The following is a 19,318-nucleotide window of genomic DNA, read 5'->3' on the forward strand; positions in this document are numbered from 1 at the left end:
ACCTTTACAAATGGTAGGAGATTTAGGTACTGTGAAATCTGCATATCCTCTCCAATTATGAGTAGTCTTCTGAATTGTAAAAAAAGAAAACAGTATATTTCTTGGTAGTAATTTGTTGAATGCTTTGAGAAAGATTGTTCTTGTACAAGATCCTGGAATTTTGATAGTTCTGACTATTAATAAACAGATTATGAGTGTGTTAACTTGTTTAAGGATTATTTATACTGTCCATCCACTTTTTCAGTTTACTTCATTCCTCATTTACTGTGGTTACAAGTTCATTATAATTACTACTGCTAAAGAATATATTGGTGTCATTCACAAAGACTGAAAATGTTCACAGTTCACTTCTTGATCTTTCAATATCAGATCGTCCTGTCAGTGTTGGATTGTTCACCCACTAACAGGAAACATGAGCCGGGTTTAAACCGTCGTGAGACACGTTGGTATTGTTGTTGTGCCAACAGTAACTGGAAAAACTGGAAAGAAGCTGGAGATGATGCATAAGGAAGTAGTTCAGTAATTCTGCCTGCTGCTGCTCAGATTTCAGACTGATTGGTCGATTGGTCATGCGTTGCATAGTTGGATTTTACCAGACCGTCGTGAGACAGGTTAGTTTTACCCAGCTGATGATATTTTGTTGCAATAGTAGTCCTGCTAGTAATCCTAAATTTTATTTTACAAATTCACTCTCACACACAAATGACAACTGAGGTGCATGGGTCACGGCACAGCGGGACAGTCAGGGTGACCTGGGAATTTAAACACAAACCTTTGGTTTAGATGACACCCCATGTATTGAATGAGGGGGGATCTGCATGAATGAGCCGTCAAATCATCCAGACATACTGCTTTCCATTCATCCATGAATTCTATCATTAATGCAGTCCATCAAACTCTCATTCTACATCTTTGTTTCTTCCTTTGCTTTAAAAATCACTGCATAGTGGTGCAGTGATTAGCACTTCTTCCTCACAGCGAGAATGCCCTGGGCTCAAATACCCAAATAGTAAATAGTCCATGTTTGAAGATATGTAGGAGAGGACCCCACTCAAGGAAGCAGAAAAGTACAGTCTTCATTTCAGTTTATTCCTTTTTTTTTTCCTGTCTTTGAGCTCCAACATGCGGCGCCAACAGCTGGTACCAACAAGCCAGTGCATTCATCAGATAGTAGTAGACTCCTTCACAATTCACTTTCTCTGCCTTATTAGAAGACAGCTCTGTCGGAGGGATTGTGACACTGAGACTTGGTCTTGAGTTGAGTAAGAGGGCTACTGTCTACATACACTGTTCAGAATCAGAATCAGAAACTTTTTTTGCCAAGTGCAGTAGCTCATATGAGGAATTTGTTTTGGTGGAGGTGCAAACATACAAAAGAAGGAACGGATTTAAAAAAGCACAAGTATAAAATATAAATAGAAGGCAGAGACACACAAACACACAAATAATACAAAAGCAATAACAATAAATAAATATGGCGAGGATTTACAGAATCAACATAATTTACAAAAATTACAAAGGTATAAAGGCTATGATTCTCTGCAGCCTGTCCCTGTCTCTGGCCGTGGCTAGCATAAGGTTTAAAGTGTTTAAAAAAAAAAAATCTCGTGCCAAGACTGTAAAGTACTATTACCACTACTCTATGTTGACCATTGTTGATGATTTACTCTATCCAGTTCTATTTCTCATGGCGAAAAAAACTTGACTTTTTGGCATTATCCAAGAGGTGTTCTTAAGGTTTTTCCTGTTAGTCGTGACAGGGTTGATCCTGTTTCAGAACTGCTTTTACTCATTCATTTCTATCATATTACACTGGGACAGAAAATAAAGTGAAAATAGTGAAATATCTGAACTGTCACGTGGTTACACTGTCAACATCCAAATCAGTACGGCAGAACTGAAACTTATAGGTGAAAAGAAACTGGATGAGCAGAAACGAAAGTGTAATAACAAAAGCTAAGCTGCAGGAACAGAAACGAAACCAGAACAAAAGTCAAATTGTTGCAACAGAAATTAAACTGTAAGAACAATAAACACACCTCAAACAGTAGCAACAAATGTTGAAATGTAGGAATACGCATGACATTGTAAGAAAATATTATATTAAGTTGATTTATGTAATTTACATTTAACAAGGGTAAGCTATCATTTCATGAGTAAAACTCTAAACATACACACATTTTATCATGTAATATGTGGAATAAATGAATCCTAAAATGTGTTTAGTGGTGTCATTTAAGCATTTGATAGTTATTACAGACATGCAAATACTTAGAAAACTGCTGAATAACTTTTACTCCGGTTTATGGTACTTTGAATTTGCACATGCATACAAGCGAGGGAAAATACATCATTCCTAGGTTATGAGCTTTGATAAGAGTAACAGTAGAAAACTCAGTTTTTATGTTCACTAATCTTTTTCTCATGAACACATATGAACCTCTTCATTTTATTTCTTTACCTTGTGAAAATATATTCAGATATTCAATAGTTTGGCTGTGGTTTAACTTCACTGCGTGTTGAGCAGGGCAATATCAGGATAGAGCACCAACCCTTTATTTGTAAAGCTCTGTCAACTGCTTCGTCTCTGAATGATGTAATCAAGATAAACTTCTCTTGCCTCGCCACAACGTGCCACATAATCTGGAACTTTGCACTTTCCAAATGACGTTATGGAATCATAGACGTAATAAACGTGTTGCCGACGTTACCTGCCAGTCGGGTATAAATGCTTTGGGTTACTGTGTTGTTTGCCTTTAGGCATTTTGATGCTTTGGTTTGCTGTGTTCTTCAGCCTGGGCGTTTTGATTCTACAACAAGGTAAAAACACCTCAGACCCAATGCTGCATTGATTCTCATTTTAGGAAATGGATATTCACATTGGAATTTTTAATTTTATGTTTCTATATTTTTTACCATCAAAATCAAAAGTTAATATGCTATCAGGTCTGTACTGCGTGACATGACTGCTTCCACAGATTTTATTGAAGCCGGTGTGGCTGTATTGATGCTCCACATGTTCTGCCTCTCAGGGCTACTCTGTCATGTCAAACACCAAGATGTGTAGAGATGATGAATCCTCTTGACAGAAAATAGCTTCATAGCATGTTCTTAAGGTTACCCTTACATATTAGGCTTCTGTTAAACACAGTATAGAAAGCAGAAAACCCCAAAACATACTCAAGCATACATTCTGTTTAAATTTCACCAACTGCAATTGTAGTTTTTATGTGGCAGGATGACCTTGAATCAGTGTGAACTTTAGTTTCTGTCAGTCACCACTCAGAGAGCAGGTCCAGTAAGGTTTCTTCAGGTAATGAAGAAACCTCCATCATAAACATGAGCAACTTTTAAAGTGCCTTCTTGGTTTCTTGGTTTCTTTCGACTTGAATAGAAATAAAGCAACAACTCCTCTGGACGGACTGAGAAAACTGGAATACAGAAGATCTGAAATCTTCCGCCAGCTTCTCGGAGTTGCTGTTCAACCCACCCAGAACCTGACAAATTGCCCTGGGTCACCAGTAAGAAATTTAAAATTCAATGTTGTTCTTAACTGGCAACAGCTAACAAGTTCATTACTGTCAAATCAATCCCAGTAAGGCGATTCATTCTGCAGGATCTTACTGTGATTACTTTCAGTTATTAACTTGTTAAGACAATGTGATAAAATGTAAAGTACCAGCTGCTGTTCAGACAAATAACAAAGTTACTCAGAAAGCAAGATTGAAAACACTTTGTTTCACATTATTACATTTTATTATGAACTCCTCTTGATGTGCAGGGAAAAGCAGATGGAAACATCATCTGAAAGTGAAGAGATGACTGTCACCGGCTGCACTGAGACGCCAGCCGTCCCCCCTAAAAGGCCGCGCTCCAAATCACCACCTGACAAACGCAAAAGGTAAAGTGAGAAATGACATCCATTTTTCATTGGGACGTCAGTTCAACTAACAGTAAAACTATGCTATTGACTGACAACAACTAACAAGTTAGTTCCTGTGATTACTTTGACAGTTATTATTGTAATCCACTTTAAAATCACACGATGAGCAGACACATGATGAATTTATGATGGATTTAAAAAGTATACATGTTGTTGTTAAAACAAAGTTGCTCAGGCAGGAAGGTAAATGATCTTTAATATCCTGTATTAAATATGAACATAAACTCCTCTTGATGTGCAGGGAAAAGTGGAAGGAAGCAGCATCTGAACGTGACGAGGAAACGTCGTCTGGCTCCCCTGAGTCGCCGGTCGTCCCACCCAAAAGATGGCGCTTAAAGTTACCGACTGAAAACTTCCAAAGGTAAAGTGAGAAATGAAATCCATTTTTTATTCTGAAGTCAGTTTATTGTAAGAAGCTTGCAAAAAAAATTATTAACTGGTAACAATTAAAAAGTTTATTACTGTAAAATCAATCACAGTAACTTCCTGTGATTAACGTAGCAGTAACATACTTAAAATGGCATTATAAACTAACACATAAAGAAATAGTAAATTTAAAATATGTACAAGTGTCTGTTCAACTTACTCAGGCAGTGATGTGAATGACCTGCAGTATACATAAACAGTCTTTTCTATTCCCATGCAGGTTTCAACAATTACTTTTCAACTTGATCAACAAGCTCTGTCCTGTAAAGGACGAACAGTGAGTATCAACCATGCACCATCTTCAAAAGCACAACTTGCCTATTCATTTGATTCCTGCTCAGTATCGTTGTGATCTGATAGTTTGTACCTTGAGTTTGTACCACTGTCTTGTTTTAATTAAATTCTTTACTGGATAAAGAAGAATTTTTTTTCCCAAGTATGATTGTCATGCCATTGTTGTTAGCTCTGGATAGAGTATGAGCTCATAATATGGTTAAAACCCATTTTTCTTTATTCATGAATCAATATCTGATTAACTGTGTTTTCTGTGTCTTTTCCACAGAGTAAATGACCAGCTCCAGAATCGTCCTGACAAAGAGAAGAAAAGAAAGGAACGGGATAAAGAAAAGATTTCATATGTTTTTACACATTTCTGTGGGAAGACAGATGGTTACAAAAAAAATCTTTTTTATTTGGAAAATCATTCAGTACAGAAATCCAGCTTTTCTCCCAAAAGATGTAATCAATTTGCATTTGCTTTTATCGAGATGAATAATGGTCCACCTAAGATTTTTCCTATAACTTTCCCTGATGAGAAAGAACACTCTGAGGAAATTTTAATTAGACATATTAATACTTTTCTGGAGAAGAACAGAACACATGCGAAGTCTATTGGGATTTATACAGAAAATAGTCCATGTTTGAAGAGATGTTTGCCTAAAATTATATTAGAATCCTATAAGTGGCAGAAGTTTGGAATTCTTACAGATGTGTATTTTTCATCGTACTGGAGAAAATCTTATCTCAAAACTATAGATGTTTTCAGGGAATCTTTATGTACCGATTTAACAAGTTGGTCTCCTGACTATTATGACAGAATTGAGGCAAGACCCTTCAAGATGGAAATAAGCCTTCGAACCTTCAAACAGGAAAACTACTTTAAGCCGCTCTATGATGCCCTTGAAAAGGTTAATAATAAAGACAGAGAAAGTAAAAAGAAGGAGCTTATCTCTCCTAAAAAGAAACTGTTGGAAGAACTGAATAATTCACCTCGCAAGAAAAGAGAATACACTGAGCTGATCAACGCAAAAGTAAATGATATAATTGCCAACTTGGAGTTAAACATGGACCACAAAGTCTGTACAGATATTGCAGAGTCCATGATTGAAAAAGATTTTCTTACACATCTACAAGAAACACTGGCAGCAGACTTAGAACGGGCAGTCGTTCAGTTCTTTCAACATCTGTTTCAGGGGAATAACTATCCTCTAAAACTTCACCAGACCAACATGATAGCTGAACTTCCTGTCTCGAAGGGCAATTTAAAGTACAGCAAATTCTCTAAAGAAGAAAGTCCATTTTATAGAAATTTTATAGAATGTGATAAATTCAGTTTCCCAGTAGATGTCAGTCAGCTTTCCAAAGCTAGATTGAAAGATAAAGAAATCAGAATTGATTTTAATACTCTTAAGACCCCATCTCTGACCAGAAAACAACATCTGGATCATGGAGAGAAAGTTATTGCTTCTTCAGCAAGTGATGAGACACTCTCTGAAGAGATTTTAGAAAGCTGGAAAGAAATTGTCAAACTTAAGTTTGAGTCTCTTGTGAAGCAAAACATCGCAGAGGATTTATATCGAGCATTAAAAAATCAACTGGATTTGAGGGGAAAACATCTGTATCGCCTGGGAGCCAGCGCCCCCTCACCCCAGCAGGCCATCCCCCCCTCATGGCATCACACGAGTCCAGCTGGAGGCCAGCGGCCAGAGTGTCAAGATCCACGACAAGGGGCTTGACTGCCCAAAGCAGAGCAGCGCCTCATCCCCTCACGTATAAAACCAGCAATATTATATTATGTACATTATGGGGCGACTGTGGCTCGCTTGTCAACATGTGACCCTGTCCACATGTCGAAGTGTCCTTGGGCAAGGCACTGAAGCCCAAATTGCTCCCAGTGGAAGGACTGAGCACCTTGCATGGCAGCCGCCTCCATTGGTGTGTGAATGTGTGTGTGAATGGGTGAATGTGATTAACATTGTAAAGCACTTTGGGCTCTGCTCAGGCAGGAGAAAAAGCGCTAAGTGAAATCCATTTACCATACAATATATAATGTAATGTATAATATATAATAAGATATATGATAGAAATATTATCTATATGGCTTGGAGATCTGCAGTAGTCTTATTTTCGGGCATTTTTTTAATTGATTTTATGTTTGGGGGGGGCTGGGTTCGACGGCCCATTGCGTGGCTGGCTCAGTCTCTTCCCCTCTTTTGTTAGTTTTGGCTGGGATCTCTTCCCTCTGTTCAGTCACTTAAAGTCATTTGTTTATTCTGATATATGGAATACATGTGTGTGACTTGATCTAAACAGTGTTTTGTTGTTGCTGCTATATGTGAGATGAGCACTGTGAGGACTGAGCACTAAAAAATATCAGAAAAGTAAATACATCAGAAAAAGCTGTAATAGTGATAGTGCAGTAGTAGCACCTAAAATTTGGCAAGGATAGCCCAAAGTGCTTTAGGTCTTCGCAGATATTGCTAATGCAGCCTCGGTGGCTTTTAATCCCAAATAAATTCTGTAATCAGGCTGTCCAACTTGTGAAAGAAAGACTGGGGAGAAAGATTGGTTTGAAACAAGCAAGAAAAATGAAGGAGTATATTCATTTTGGAGGTGCTGTAGGCAGGATTTTGCTAGTCAATGCTAATTTTTCTGTGTTTTCTTTGGATTAAATGTTAGAGTATCCATTGATAATCCTTTAGGAGTGTAGCATAATTGCACTACCGCGAGGGCGCAGCGTTTCCATCTGTCTCTGTTCTGAGCTGAAAAGGAATCTGATAGCTCCAGGTATCTTTGACCAATCAGAAGAGTCCCTGAGGCTCTAACCGTGATTGGTCGAGGCGCGTTCGTCGCGCGTTCTTGTTGGAGGGGCTTAACTTGCACAAGGGCGTGATGTCAGAGAAAACAGGACAGGATTGGCTGTGCTGGGTTTCAAATCGCCATCTTAGATGGGTCAAATCGCCATCTTGCTTAGGTAAACCTAAGCAAGATGGCGGAGATGCGGAATCCTGCCTACAGCACCTTTAATGTAGTTGACTCGAGAAACCAGTGAAAGGTTTAACAAAGACCAGCGCTCAAATTCCGGTGGGACCCGGGACAATAAAGGAGTGAAATTTGCAGCATATCAGTTTAAAAACTTGTCTGTAACATCAAGACGTGAATCTGTGATGAACAATTTTGAATGGCAAGTGCAAGAAGTAGGAGACTACGTGAACGAGAGTGAGATAAGGGGAAATATTCAGAATAAATGATTGTCCTGATTGAGGCTTGTGAGGATGAATAATGCTATTTAATCCATGTCACAAAATTATTTCCAAAGCCAAACTTCTTTGATGTATAAAAGACTTACTCCTATTCCACTCTATCGAAAACTTTTTCAGCATCTCAGGAGATCAGAGCTTCCTGAGTTTCCGAAGAAGAACGTGTGTAGATTTTATTGCAAAAACTTATAAGGTTAATGAGTTTATGCCAAAAGTTTTCATAAAATTCAGGTTGGAAGCCATCTGGTGCTGGACATTTTTCGCTTTGCATGGATGACGGTTCTGTATTGAGCTCTGTCACAGTAATATGTTTTTCCAGCATTTTATCCATTGAGTCTTCAATAGAGGAGATTTCTAAATTGTTGGAAAAAAAAACTATGATGTGTGGTCAGACGAATACAGGGAACTATAAACATTTTGGAATTTTGAAATTATTTTTCGTGAAGCTGTGGTTTTGCCAGAGTTTGTCTGCATCTCCAAAATATATTCAAAAGATGCTCGCTGACGCAGTTGGTGTGCTAGTTGTTCACTGGCTTTGTGACTGTGCTCGTAAAACTAGTTTGCTGTTAAACTGTACAGTGCATCAGTAGGGCGTCAAATTCAGCCTCAATCAATCAATCAATCAATTTATTTTTGTATAGCCCAGTATCACAACAACAGTTGCCTCAGAGGGCTTCAAGATGTTACATTTGTCGGTAAAAGTAAAAACAGTGAATAAGCATAATGGTAATATGTCAATATTTACAGTAACGAGACAGAACGAAGCAACCACCGCCTTCGACCCTCACATCCGGCAAGAAAAAACTCCAAAAACCCAGTGGGAAAAGAAGAAATCTTGGGGAGAACCACAGTATGGAGGGATCCCTCTCCCAGGGACGGACAGCTTTGGCAACAGCTAGCATGAGACAATAAGAAGTAAAGCCTAGGACAATGTTGAGGACAGTCCGTTGGACGGTCCAGCACAAGAACCACGGATCCCAGCAGTAGAACCGAAGCCAGTCCACGGGCAGGACCGACAGGGGTGTCCTCCCGGTCCGGACGGAGCTTGTTCATAGGCCTTCGTAATAGTGGAGTCAGCAACTGAAACTGGAGAAGACTCCCCCTCGAAGGGGGGGACAGCAGGTGAAAAGCAATGAACGGACTAAAGGGAATAACATTCAGACATTAGAGGACAGGGCTCAGTGCACCGTACTTCCCACAGCATTCTAGCTCCTGGGGCAGCTTTGTGGATACTTAACTGTTTAAACTAGTATTTAGTTAGTATAGTTTAGTTTAGTTTAATTTAGTTTGGTTTAGTTTAATTTTGTTTAGTGTAATTTGGTTTGGTTTAGTTTAGTTTAATTTAATTTAATTTAATTTAATTTAGTTTAGTTTAGTTTAGTTTAGTTTAGTTTAGTTTAGTTTGGTTTACTGTAGTTTGGTTTGGTTTACTTTAGTTTGGTTTGGTTTGTTTAGTTTAGTTTAGTTTAGTTTAGTTTAGTTTAGTTTAGTTTGGTTTACTGTAGTTTGGTTTGGTTTGTTTTAGTTTAGTTTAGTTTAGTTTAGTTTGGTTTACTTTAGTTTGGTTTGGTTTGTTTTAGTTTAGTTTAGTTTAGTTTAGTTTAGTTTAGTTTAGTTTAGTTTAGTTTAGTTTAGTTTAGAATCCCTAGCTGACCTGATCATAGGCTGCATCGAAGAGAAACGTCTTGAGCCTAACCTTAAATGTGGAGACTGTGTCTGCCTCTTTGACACCACTTGGAAGCTGGTTCCATAAAAATGGTGCCTGATAGCTAAAGGCTCTTCCACCTAGTGTCCATTTAGAGACTCTAGGAGTCACCAGTAACCCTGCATTTTGAGAGCGAAGTGCTCTGATTGGTTGATAAGGCGGTAAAGCATCTTGGAGATAGGTTGGAGCCATCCCATTTAGGATTTTGTAAGTGAGGAGAAGGATTTTAAATCTAACTCTAAACTCGACTGGAAGCCAGTGAAGAGATTTTAGAACGGGAGTAATGTGTTCACGTCTTCTAGTTCCAGTTAATAATCTGGCGGCTGCATTTTGAACCAACTGAAAGTTTTTTAATACACTTTTTGGGCAGGCTGCGAGAAGGGAGTTGCAGTAGTCCAATCTCGCAGAAACAAATGCATGGATGAGTTTTTCTGCATCGCTTCTAGGTAGAATGTTTCTTATTTTAGCTATGTTGCGCAAGTGGAAATATGCTGTTTTACAAGCCAGGTTGATGTGTGCTTTAAATGAGATATCCTGATCAAATAAGACCCCGAGGTTCCTCACAGTAGAGGAGGAGGATACACTGACGTTATCTAAGGTAATAATCTGTTTGGATAGACACTCTCTCAGTTTATGGGGGCCTAGTATAATGACCTCTGTTTTGCCAGGATTCAGACGGAGATAGTTCGTAGTCATCCAGGTTTTAATTTCTCTGATACAGTCACTGAGTCTGTCTATTTGATTAGTTTGATCAGGTTTCATAGATAAATACAGTTGTGTGTCATCTGCATAGCAATGAAAATTGATATCGTGACTTCTAATTATGTTCCCTAAAGGAAGCATATATAACAGAAATAAAATTGGCCCGAGCACGGACCCTTGAGGAACCCCATAACTGACCTGGGAGCACGGTGAGGACTGTTGGTTAACGTGAACAAATTGGTACCTATTAGATAAATAGGATTTGAACCAGCAGAGGGCTTTTCCTCTGATGCCAACCTCACATTCTAACCTCTGCAGGAGAATATTGTGGTCGATTGTATCAAAAGCTGCACTGAGGTCTAGGAGAACCAGGATTGAGACTAGACCTGCGTCAGCCGCCAATAGCAAGTCATTAGTGACTTTAACTAACGCAGTCTCAGTGCTGTGATAAGCTCTATATCCTGACTGAAATTTCTCAAATAAACTATTGTCCTGTAGGTGGCGGTAAAGCTGTTTAACCACAACTTTTTCCAGGACTTTTGAAATAAAAGGCAGATTTGATATCGGTCTGTAGTTAGCTAGAATATCAGGATCGAGATTAGGTTTTTTCAGCAGTGGTTTGATTACTGCGAATTTAAATGACTGTGGCACATAGCCATTTTCTAGAGAGGTATTTATTATAGTTATGATCGTATTTAAGATAACTGGAAGGATATCTTTGAAAAGCTTAGTTGGAATTGGATCTAGGAGACAGGTTGAGGTTTTAGAAGACATTACAATTGAAGTAATCTCAGCCCCATTTACTAATGAGAAACTATCTAGTATTTCAGGTATTTCAGGTGGAGGCAGTGGCTGGATTCCCTGAGCTTGATCTGAGGAAAGCGCTTCACTGATTTTACCTCTAATGGTTATGATTTTATCATTAAAGAATTTAAGAAAGTCATGGCAGTTTAAAGATTCTGGGATTACTGGTTCCACTACAGTATGACTGGTTGTCAGTCTGGCTACAGTGTTGAATAGAAACCGAGGGTTATTTTTGTTTATTTCTATTAAACGAGAGTAATATAATGTCTTGGCTTTAAAGAGAATTTGTTTATAGCTTAGCAAGCTACATTTCCAGGCCTTCAGAGATTGTTCTGATTTAGATTTACGCCACAGTCTTTCTAATTGCCGAGTTTTTGCCTGCCACACTTTCTCAGAAATGTGGGCGTCTTCTGCTGTCTGCCATCTAAATGTGCTCAATTAGAATTTAAGACACAAAGAAAGGAGGAGCTGGGGAGATTCCAGGGATGTGGACAAAATCTCCAACAGGCAGGCGCTGGGCAAGGAACTGATCATGTTTGTTCATTCTCATGTTCTTCCAATGCGATCATCGGCTCATCTCTGATCCAAAGAGTTCACTCCGCCACCTGAAGTCTCACATCATTCGTACATTAAATTTTCTGTTTAAAAGTCTGAAATTTATGCACAAGGTCAGCCAGACCGTCCCCGAGCCCCGTCCATTGAAAAATATAATTGACGTCTTTACATGTGAATGGCAGTAAATGTGTTAGTATTTGAACTGACATCAGTAGACGTCAGTGACAGCCAGTGAGTGAATATATTTCATTTATTTCCTTGTGGACTGCCTTGTGTCAGAATGCTGTTATACAGGTAAATTTGCCCTGCCTCGCCACACCCATACACACCCTGGAATTTTCTTTTACTTTCCAAATGATGTTATGGCCTTATAGACGTCACAGACCTATTGTTGGCTCCGCCTGTCAGTCATATATAGGTGCTTCGGATCTTGCTTTCTGAGCAACTTTGTTATTTGTCTGAACAGCAGCTGGTACTTTTCATTTTATCAAGTTGTCTTAACAAGTTAATAACTGAAAGTAATCACAGTAAGATCCTGCAGAATTAATCACCTTACTGTGATTGATTATTTAAAGAGCTTGATAGCTGTTGCCAGTTAAGAACAAAATTGAATTCTAACTTTCTTATTGTTGACCCAGTGTAATTTGTCAGGTTCTGGGTGGGTTGAACAGCAACTCGGAGAAGCTGGCGGAAGATTTCAGATCTACCGTATTCCAGTTTTCTCAGTCCGTCCAGAGGAGTTGTTTCTTTATTTCTATTCAAGTTGAAAGAAACCACAGAAACCAAGAAGGCACTTAAAACGTTTCTCATGCCTATGATGGAGGTTTCTTCATGACCTGAAGAAACCTTACTAGACCTGCTCTCTGAGTGGTGACTGACAGAAACTATAAAGTGTCATCCTGTCACATAAAAACTACAATTGCAGTTGCTGTATTTTAAACAGAACGAATGATTAAGCATGTTTTGGGGGTTTCTGCTTTCAGTCCTGTGTTTGACAGAAGCCTAAAGTGTGAGGGTAACCTTAATAACATGCTATCACATGAGAAATTACATCAAGCTATTTTCTGTCACGAGGATTCATCATCTCAACACATCTTGTTTGACATGACCGATCAGCCTTGAGAGACAGAACATGTGGAATATCAATCCAGCCATATCAGCGTCAGTGAGGTCTGTGGAGGCAGCCATGTCACACAGTATAAGAACTAGATATCAGATACACATTTTTGATGGTAAAAATTCATTTATATAAAATTAACTACAATGTAAATAACAATCTCTTAAAATAGGAATCAATGCATCGTTGTGTCTGAGGTGTTTTTACCTTAAGCAAGACCCTAGAGTTCCAAGACGTCCATGTTATGGCCTTATAGACGTCACAGACCTATTGTTGGCTCCGCCTGTCAGTCATATATAGGTGCTTCGGATCGCTGTCTTCTTTGACTGTGGACGTCTTGGAACTCTAGGGTCTTGCTTAAGGTAAAAACACCTCAGACACAACGATGCATTGATTTCCTATTTTAAGAGATTGTTATTTACATTGTAGTTAATTTTATATAAATGAATTTTTACCATCAAAAATGTGTATCTGATATCTAGTTCTTATACTGTGTGACATGGCTGCCTCTGAACGTGACGAGGAAACGTCGTCTGGCTCCCCTGAGTCGCCGGCCGTCCCACCCAAAAGATGGCGCTTAAAGTTACCGACTGAAAACCTCCAAAGGTAAAGTGAGAAATGAAATCCATCTTTTATTCTGAAGTCAGTTTACTGTAAGAAACTTGCAAAAAAAAATTATTAACTGCTAACAATTAAAAAGTTTATTACTGTAAAATCAATCACAATAACTTCCTGTGATTAACGTAGCAGTAACATACTTAAAATGGCATTATAAACTAACACATGAAGAAATAGTAAATTTAAAATATGTACAAGCGCCTGTTCAACTTACTCAGGCAGTGATGTGAATACCCTGCAGTATACATAAACACTCTTTTCTATTCCCATGCAGGTTTCAACCATTACTTTTCAACTTGATCAACAAGCTCTGTCCTGTAAAGGACGAACAGTGAGTATCGACCATGCACCATCTTCAAAAGCACAACTTGCCTACTCATTCGATTCCTGTTCAGAATCATTGTGATCTGATAGTTTGTGCCTTGAGTTTGTACCACTGTCTTGTTTTAATTAAATTCTTTACTGGATAAAGAAGAATTTTTTTTCCCAAGTATGATTGTCATGCCATTGTTGTTCGCTCTGGATAGCGTATGAGCTCATAATATGGTTAAAACCCATTTTTCTTTATTCATGGATCAATATCTGATGAACTGTGTTTTCTGTGTCTTTTCCACAGAGTAAATTACCAGCTCCAGAATCGTCCTGACAAAGAGAAGAAAAGAAAGAAACGGGATAAAGAAAAGACTTTTATATGTTTTTACACATTTCTGTGGGAAGACAGATGGTTACAAAAAAAAACTTTTTTATTTGGAAAATCATTCAGTACAGACATTGAGCTTTTCTCCCAAAACCTATAGTCAATTTGCATTTGCTTTTATCGAGATGAATAATGGTCCACCTAAGATTTTTCCTATAACTTTCCCTGATGAGAAAGAACACTCTGAGGAAATTTTAATTAGACATATTAATACTTTTCTGGAGAAGAACAGAACACATGCGAAGTCTATTGGGATTTATACAGTGAATAGTCCATGTTTGAGCAGATGTTTGCCTAAAATTATATTAGAATCCTATAAGTGGCAGGAGTTTGGAATTCTTACAGATGTGTATTTTTCATCGTACTGGAGAAAATCTTATCTCAAAACTATAGATGTTTTCAGGGAATCTTTGTGTACCGATTTAAGAAGTTGGTCCCTTGAATATTATGACAGAATTGAGGCAAGACCCTTCAAGATGGAAATGAGCCTTCAATGCTTCAAACAGGAAAACTACTTTAAGCCGCTCTATGATGCCCTTAAAAAGGTTAATAATAAAGACAGAGAAAGTAAAAAGAAGAAGCTTATCTCTCCTAAAAAGAAACTGTTGGAAGAACTGAATAATTCACCTCGCAAGAAAAGAGAATACATTGAGCTGATCAACGCAAAAGTAAATGATATAATTGCCAACTTGGAGTTAAACATGGACCACAAAGTCTGTACAGATATTGCAGAGTCCATGATTGAAAAATATTTTCTTACACATCTACAAGAAACACTGGCAGCGGATTTAGAACGGGCAGTCGTTCAGTTCTTTCAAAATCTGTTTCAGGGGAATAACTATCCTCTAAAACTTCACCAGACCAACATGATAGCTGAACTTCCTGTCTCCAAGGGCAATTTAAAGTACAGCAAATTCTCTGAAGAAGAAAGTCCATGTTATAGAAGTTTTATAGAATGTGAAAAACTTGGTCTCCCAGTAGATGTCAGTCAGCTTTCTAAAGTTAGATTGAAATATGAAGAAATCAGAATTGATTTTAATACTCTTAAGACCCCATCTCTAACCAGAAAACAACATCTGGATCATGGAGAGAAAGTTATTGCTTCTTCAGCAAGTGATGAGACACTCTCTGAAGAGATTTTAGAAAGCTGGAAAGAAACTGTCAAACTTAAGTTTGAGTCTCTTGTGAAGCAAAATACAGCAGAGGATTTATATCGAGCATTAAAAAATCAGCTGGATTTGAGGGGAAAACATCTGTGTCACCTGGGAGCCAGCGCCCCCTCACCCCAGCAGGCCATCCCCCCCTCATGGCATCACACGAGTCCAGCTGGAGGCCAGCGGCCAGGGTGTCAAGATCCACGACCGGGGGCTTGACTGCCCAAAGCAGAGCAGCGCCTCATCCCCTCACGTATAAAACCAGCAAAATTATATCATGTTCATTATGGGGCGACTATATGGCTCGCTTGTTAACATGTGACCCTGTCCACATGTCGAAGTGTCCTTGGGCAAGGCACTGAACCCCAAATTGCTCCCAGTGGAAGGACTGAGCACCTTGCATGGCAGCCGCCTCCATTGGTGTGTGAATGTGTGTGTGAATGGGTGAATGTGATTAACATTGTAAAGCGCTTTGGGCTCTGCTCAGGCAGGAGAAAAAGTGCTAAGTGAAATCCATTTACCATACAGTATATAATGTAATGTATAATGTTTAATACGATATATGATATATGTGTAATATATAATAAGATATATGATACAGTATATGTATCATGTATAATAAGATACATGATATATTATAGAAATATTATCTATATGGCTTGGAGATCTCCAGTAGTCTTGTTTTCGGGCTTTGTTTTTCAATTGAATTTACGTTTGGGGGGGCTGGGTTCGACGGCCCATTGCGTGGCTGGCTCACTCTCTTCCCCTCTTTTGATACTTTTGGCTGGGATCTCCTCCCTCTGTTCAGTCACTTAAAGTCATTTGTTTATTCTGATATATGGAATAAATGTGTGTGACTCGATCTAAACAGTGTTTTGTTGTTGCTGCTATACGTGAGATGAGCACTGTGAGGACTGAGCACTAAAAAATATCAGACATTTTTCGCTTTGCATGGATGATGGTTCTGTATTGAGCTCTGTCACAGTAATATGTTTTCTCCAGCATTTTAGCCATTGGGCCTTCAATAGAGGAGATTTCTAAATTGTTGGAAAAAAAACTATGAAGTGTGGTCACACGAATACAGGGAACTATAAACATTTTGGAATTTTGAAATTATTTTTCGTGAAGCTGTGGTTTTGCTACAGTTTGTCTGCATCTCCAAAATATATTCAAAAGATGCTCGCTGACGCAGTTGGTGTGCTAGTTGTTCACTGGCTTTGTGACTGTGCTCATAAAACTAGTTTGCTGTTAAAGTGTACAGTGCATCAGTAGGGCGTCAACTTCAGCCTGCCACCCTTTCTCAGAAATGTGGGCGTCTTCTGCTGTCTGCCATTTAAATGTGCTCAATTAGAATTTATGACACAAAGAAAGAGGAACTGGGGAGATTCTACCTAACTTTGCATATGCAGAATGCACAGAAATGCACTGAAATCAAAATTAAACAGCTTGTTTTCATCTTATATAACCTATTTACCTTTTCAAAAGGCTGCTGTTCTATTTGTACAGTTGCAGGCTGTGTTTTAACAGCAGGTCTTTTATTGCACTGTTACCCAGATAATGGAAAAAGAGAAGAGGATTGTATTATTGAAGTTTGAAGAGGATTGCACTTTATTTCCATGGGAAGGTGTGACATTACAGGATGCCTATTAATAATAGGTACGTTCCATTTTGTTATTGTTTTTTCAAATCCTCAAAATAAAAATGACATCAAAAATTTGATTTCTTTACTGTATTTCTATAATTTCATCAATGTGACAAAACATAATACATTAATAATGTCATGGAAGTTAAACTTAAAGCACCAAGTATCGTACAGCAGGGTCGTCATGTGGTGTTTCATTCTCTGCAGGATGTGCTGCAGGGAAAATAAACATTCAATCATGATGCTCATTATGTATTTGTAGCTGACCTACTCATTTTGATCGTAGGGTAATATAGCTAATACACACTAAAGCCTGTGTTGCCTTCATATAAGGCTTATATAAGACTTTAAATTTTTTGCGGCTCCAGACAGATTTGTTTTTTGTTTTTTTGGTCCAATATGGCTCTTTGAACACTTAAGGTTGCTGACCCCTGGTCTACTCAAACGTGTTGACGTCATTAACACAGGACAGTTAGAGGATGTTTTTGGCGACATTGGCCTTCTCAAATGTGATCCAGTGAAGATTGAGCTGAAAGCCAATGCTGAGCCCTACTCACTAACGACCCCAAGAAGAGTGCCCTTTCCCCTTTTGACAAAAGTAGAAGATAAACTGAAGCGCATTCTTGCAATGGGAATAATCGAAGAGGTCACAGAGCACACCGATTGGTGCTAAAAGAAAACAGAGAACGAGTCAGACTGTGTGTTGACCTAAAGCGCTTAAAGGGGAACGATCGTTTTTACAATCTGGACCTTATTTCACATTCGTCACAACAACATTTACTCACCCGTTTGACTTTCGTGTGATTTGCAGTTGGTTCGGAGATAATTAGATGCTCCCATATCCATATAACGGCAGCGGGCGGGGCACCGACATGCAGCCGTTACAGACGCTCTTTTCTCTTATGTTTGTTGTGGGGTGGTAGATACATGTAAATTTATTAAGTCAGCATCACTTAGCGCTATTGGGAAGTCTGTAAACCGGCTAGATTGAGCAACTCTCCGGGAGCGTGGAAGCGATGATGTCATCACACTGCGCCGTGGCGCACTGTTTGTTTCCATGGAAGTGGCGTATTTTACTGTTCATGTACAACTATTGTCATTGACAGATATACTTGTACCATCCTTTATTGTTGCTCAAATGAACTAAACAGTAAACATCCCAGCCTCTAGACATTAGTAAAGAAAAAATGAATAGCGTTAGCGTCTTGTTACCTCGACCTGTTCTCCTCCTGCAGCCGCTGGAATGGCATTCTTTTTGAGGTTCATTCTCTGGATCTTCTGGCCTTCATTTCTTTCCTGAACTGGGAAGAAGTCCTCATATGTGAAGTGGGCACCCCACACCCGATAATCCAAATGTAGTAAAGTTGGAACTTTGATGCTGGGGTCCGTGTTGAGCGCTATTAGCCATAGCTTCAATAAATCCCGGTCATGAAGTGGGAGCCTGTGAGCTCAGTGACGTCCAGCTGGTCATTTACTTTCACAGCCAGGATATATGCACACTCGAACCATTGTACCAAAGTTACAACCAGCTGAAAATAAACTCTGACTGCCTAAAAAAGCCGATCGAGATGCCGTGGTCTGACTGCAGAGCAGAGACGCTACTTCCATGTAAACAAACAATGAATGTGCGCCACGGCGCAGTGTGATGACATCATCGCTTCAGAGTTCCCGGAGAGTTGCTCAATCTAGCCGTTTTACAGACTTCCCAATAGCGCTAAGTGATGCTGACTTAATAAATTTACATGTATCTACCACCCCACAACAAACATAAGAGAAAAGAGCGTCTGTAACGGCTGCATGTCGGTGCCCCGCCCGCTGCCGTTATATGGATATGGGAGCATCAAATTATCTCCGAACCAACTGCAAATCACACGAAAGTCAAACGGGTGAGTAAATGTTGTTGTGACGAATGTGAAATAAGGTCCAGATTGTAAAAACGACCATTCCCCTTTAAAGGACCTATATCATGCAAAATCCACTTTTTTAAGGTTTTAAGCATGCCACAAAGTTGATTTCCCTTTAAAACCACCCCCAAAATGTTATGTGACTCCGGACTCCGGTTGATTTATGGGTGAACCGTGACCGGAGGTGCTTGCGAAAGGGAATGTTTTGGCAATGGATCCAAGTAAAAGACCAAAGAAGCTATCAGGAGGCCAGTTTAGGAAAAGACGAAAAGAAGAAGAGGAGAAACGGGCAAAAGATAAAGGTATACATATTTTTAGGAGTGGTGTGAATGACATTAGGCCATTGATTAGCCTTTTGCTAATATGTTGCTAAGCCACAGAAGACGACTGTGCGTGGTATTTAGTTTTGCTGAACTACCTAGCATTGTAATTGAGGCATCATGTCATGCAGCTAATTTCACCCAGAGGCAGCCTGGTATAGCTTGTGTTTCAAATGCAACAAGAAGTGCAAA

General features: G+C 39.0%; 1 protein-coding gene across 1 annotated transcript; it reads left to right on the top strand.

Annotated features, from left to right (window-relative positions):
* The first annotated feature begins 522 nt into the window (after positions 1-522).
* On the top strand, positions 523-6,384 carry LOC115404767 (uncharacterized). The gene is made up of 6 exons (XM_030114130.1): positions 523-611; positions 3,395-3,521; positions 3,782-3,901; positions 4,185-4,304; positions 4,590-4,646; positions 4,932-6,384. The coding sequence occupies exons 3-6, from the start codon at positions 3,792-3,794 to the stop codon at positions 6,382-6,384; spliced, it is 1,740 nt and encodes a 579-aa protein (XP_029969990.1). The 5' UTR covers positions 523-611; positions 3,395-3,521; positions 3,782-3,791.
* The last annotated feature ends 12,934 nt before the right edge of the window (positions 6,385-19,318 follow it).

This window comes from Salarias fasciatus, chromosome 2 (assembly GCF_902148845.1).
Source record: "Salarias fasciatus chromosome 2, fSalaFa1.1, whole genome shotgun sequence".
NCBI lineage: Eukaryota > Metazoa > Chordata > Actinopteri > Blenniiformes > Blenniidae > Salarias > Salarias fasciatus.

Bases quoted from the DNA above. Each gene is read 5' to 3' on its own strand.
- LOC115404767 (XM_030114130.1), top strand. From the start codon at position 3,792: ATGGAAACATCATCTGAAAGTGAAGAGATGACTGTCACCGGCTGCACT. The intron at 4,305-4,589 runs GTAAAGTGAGAA...ATTCCCATGCAG, and splicing joins CCGACTGAAAACTTCCAAAG to GTTTCAACAATTACTTTTCA. The intron at 4,647-4,931 runs GTGAGTATCAAC...TCTTTTCCACAG, and splicing joins TGTCCTGTAAAGGACGAACA to AGTAAATGACCAGCTCCAGA.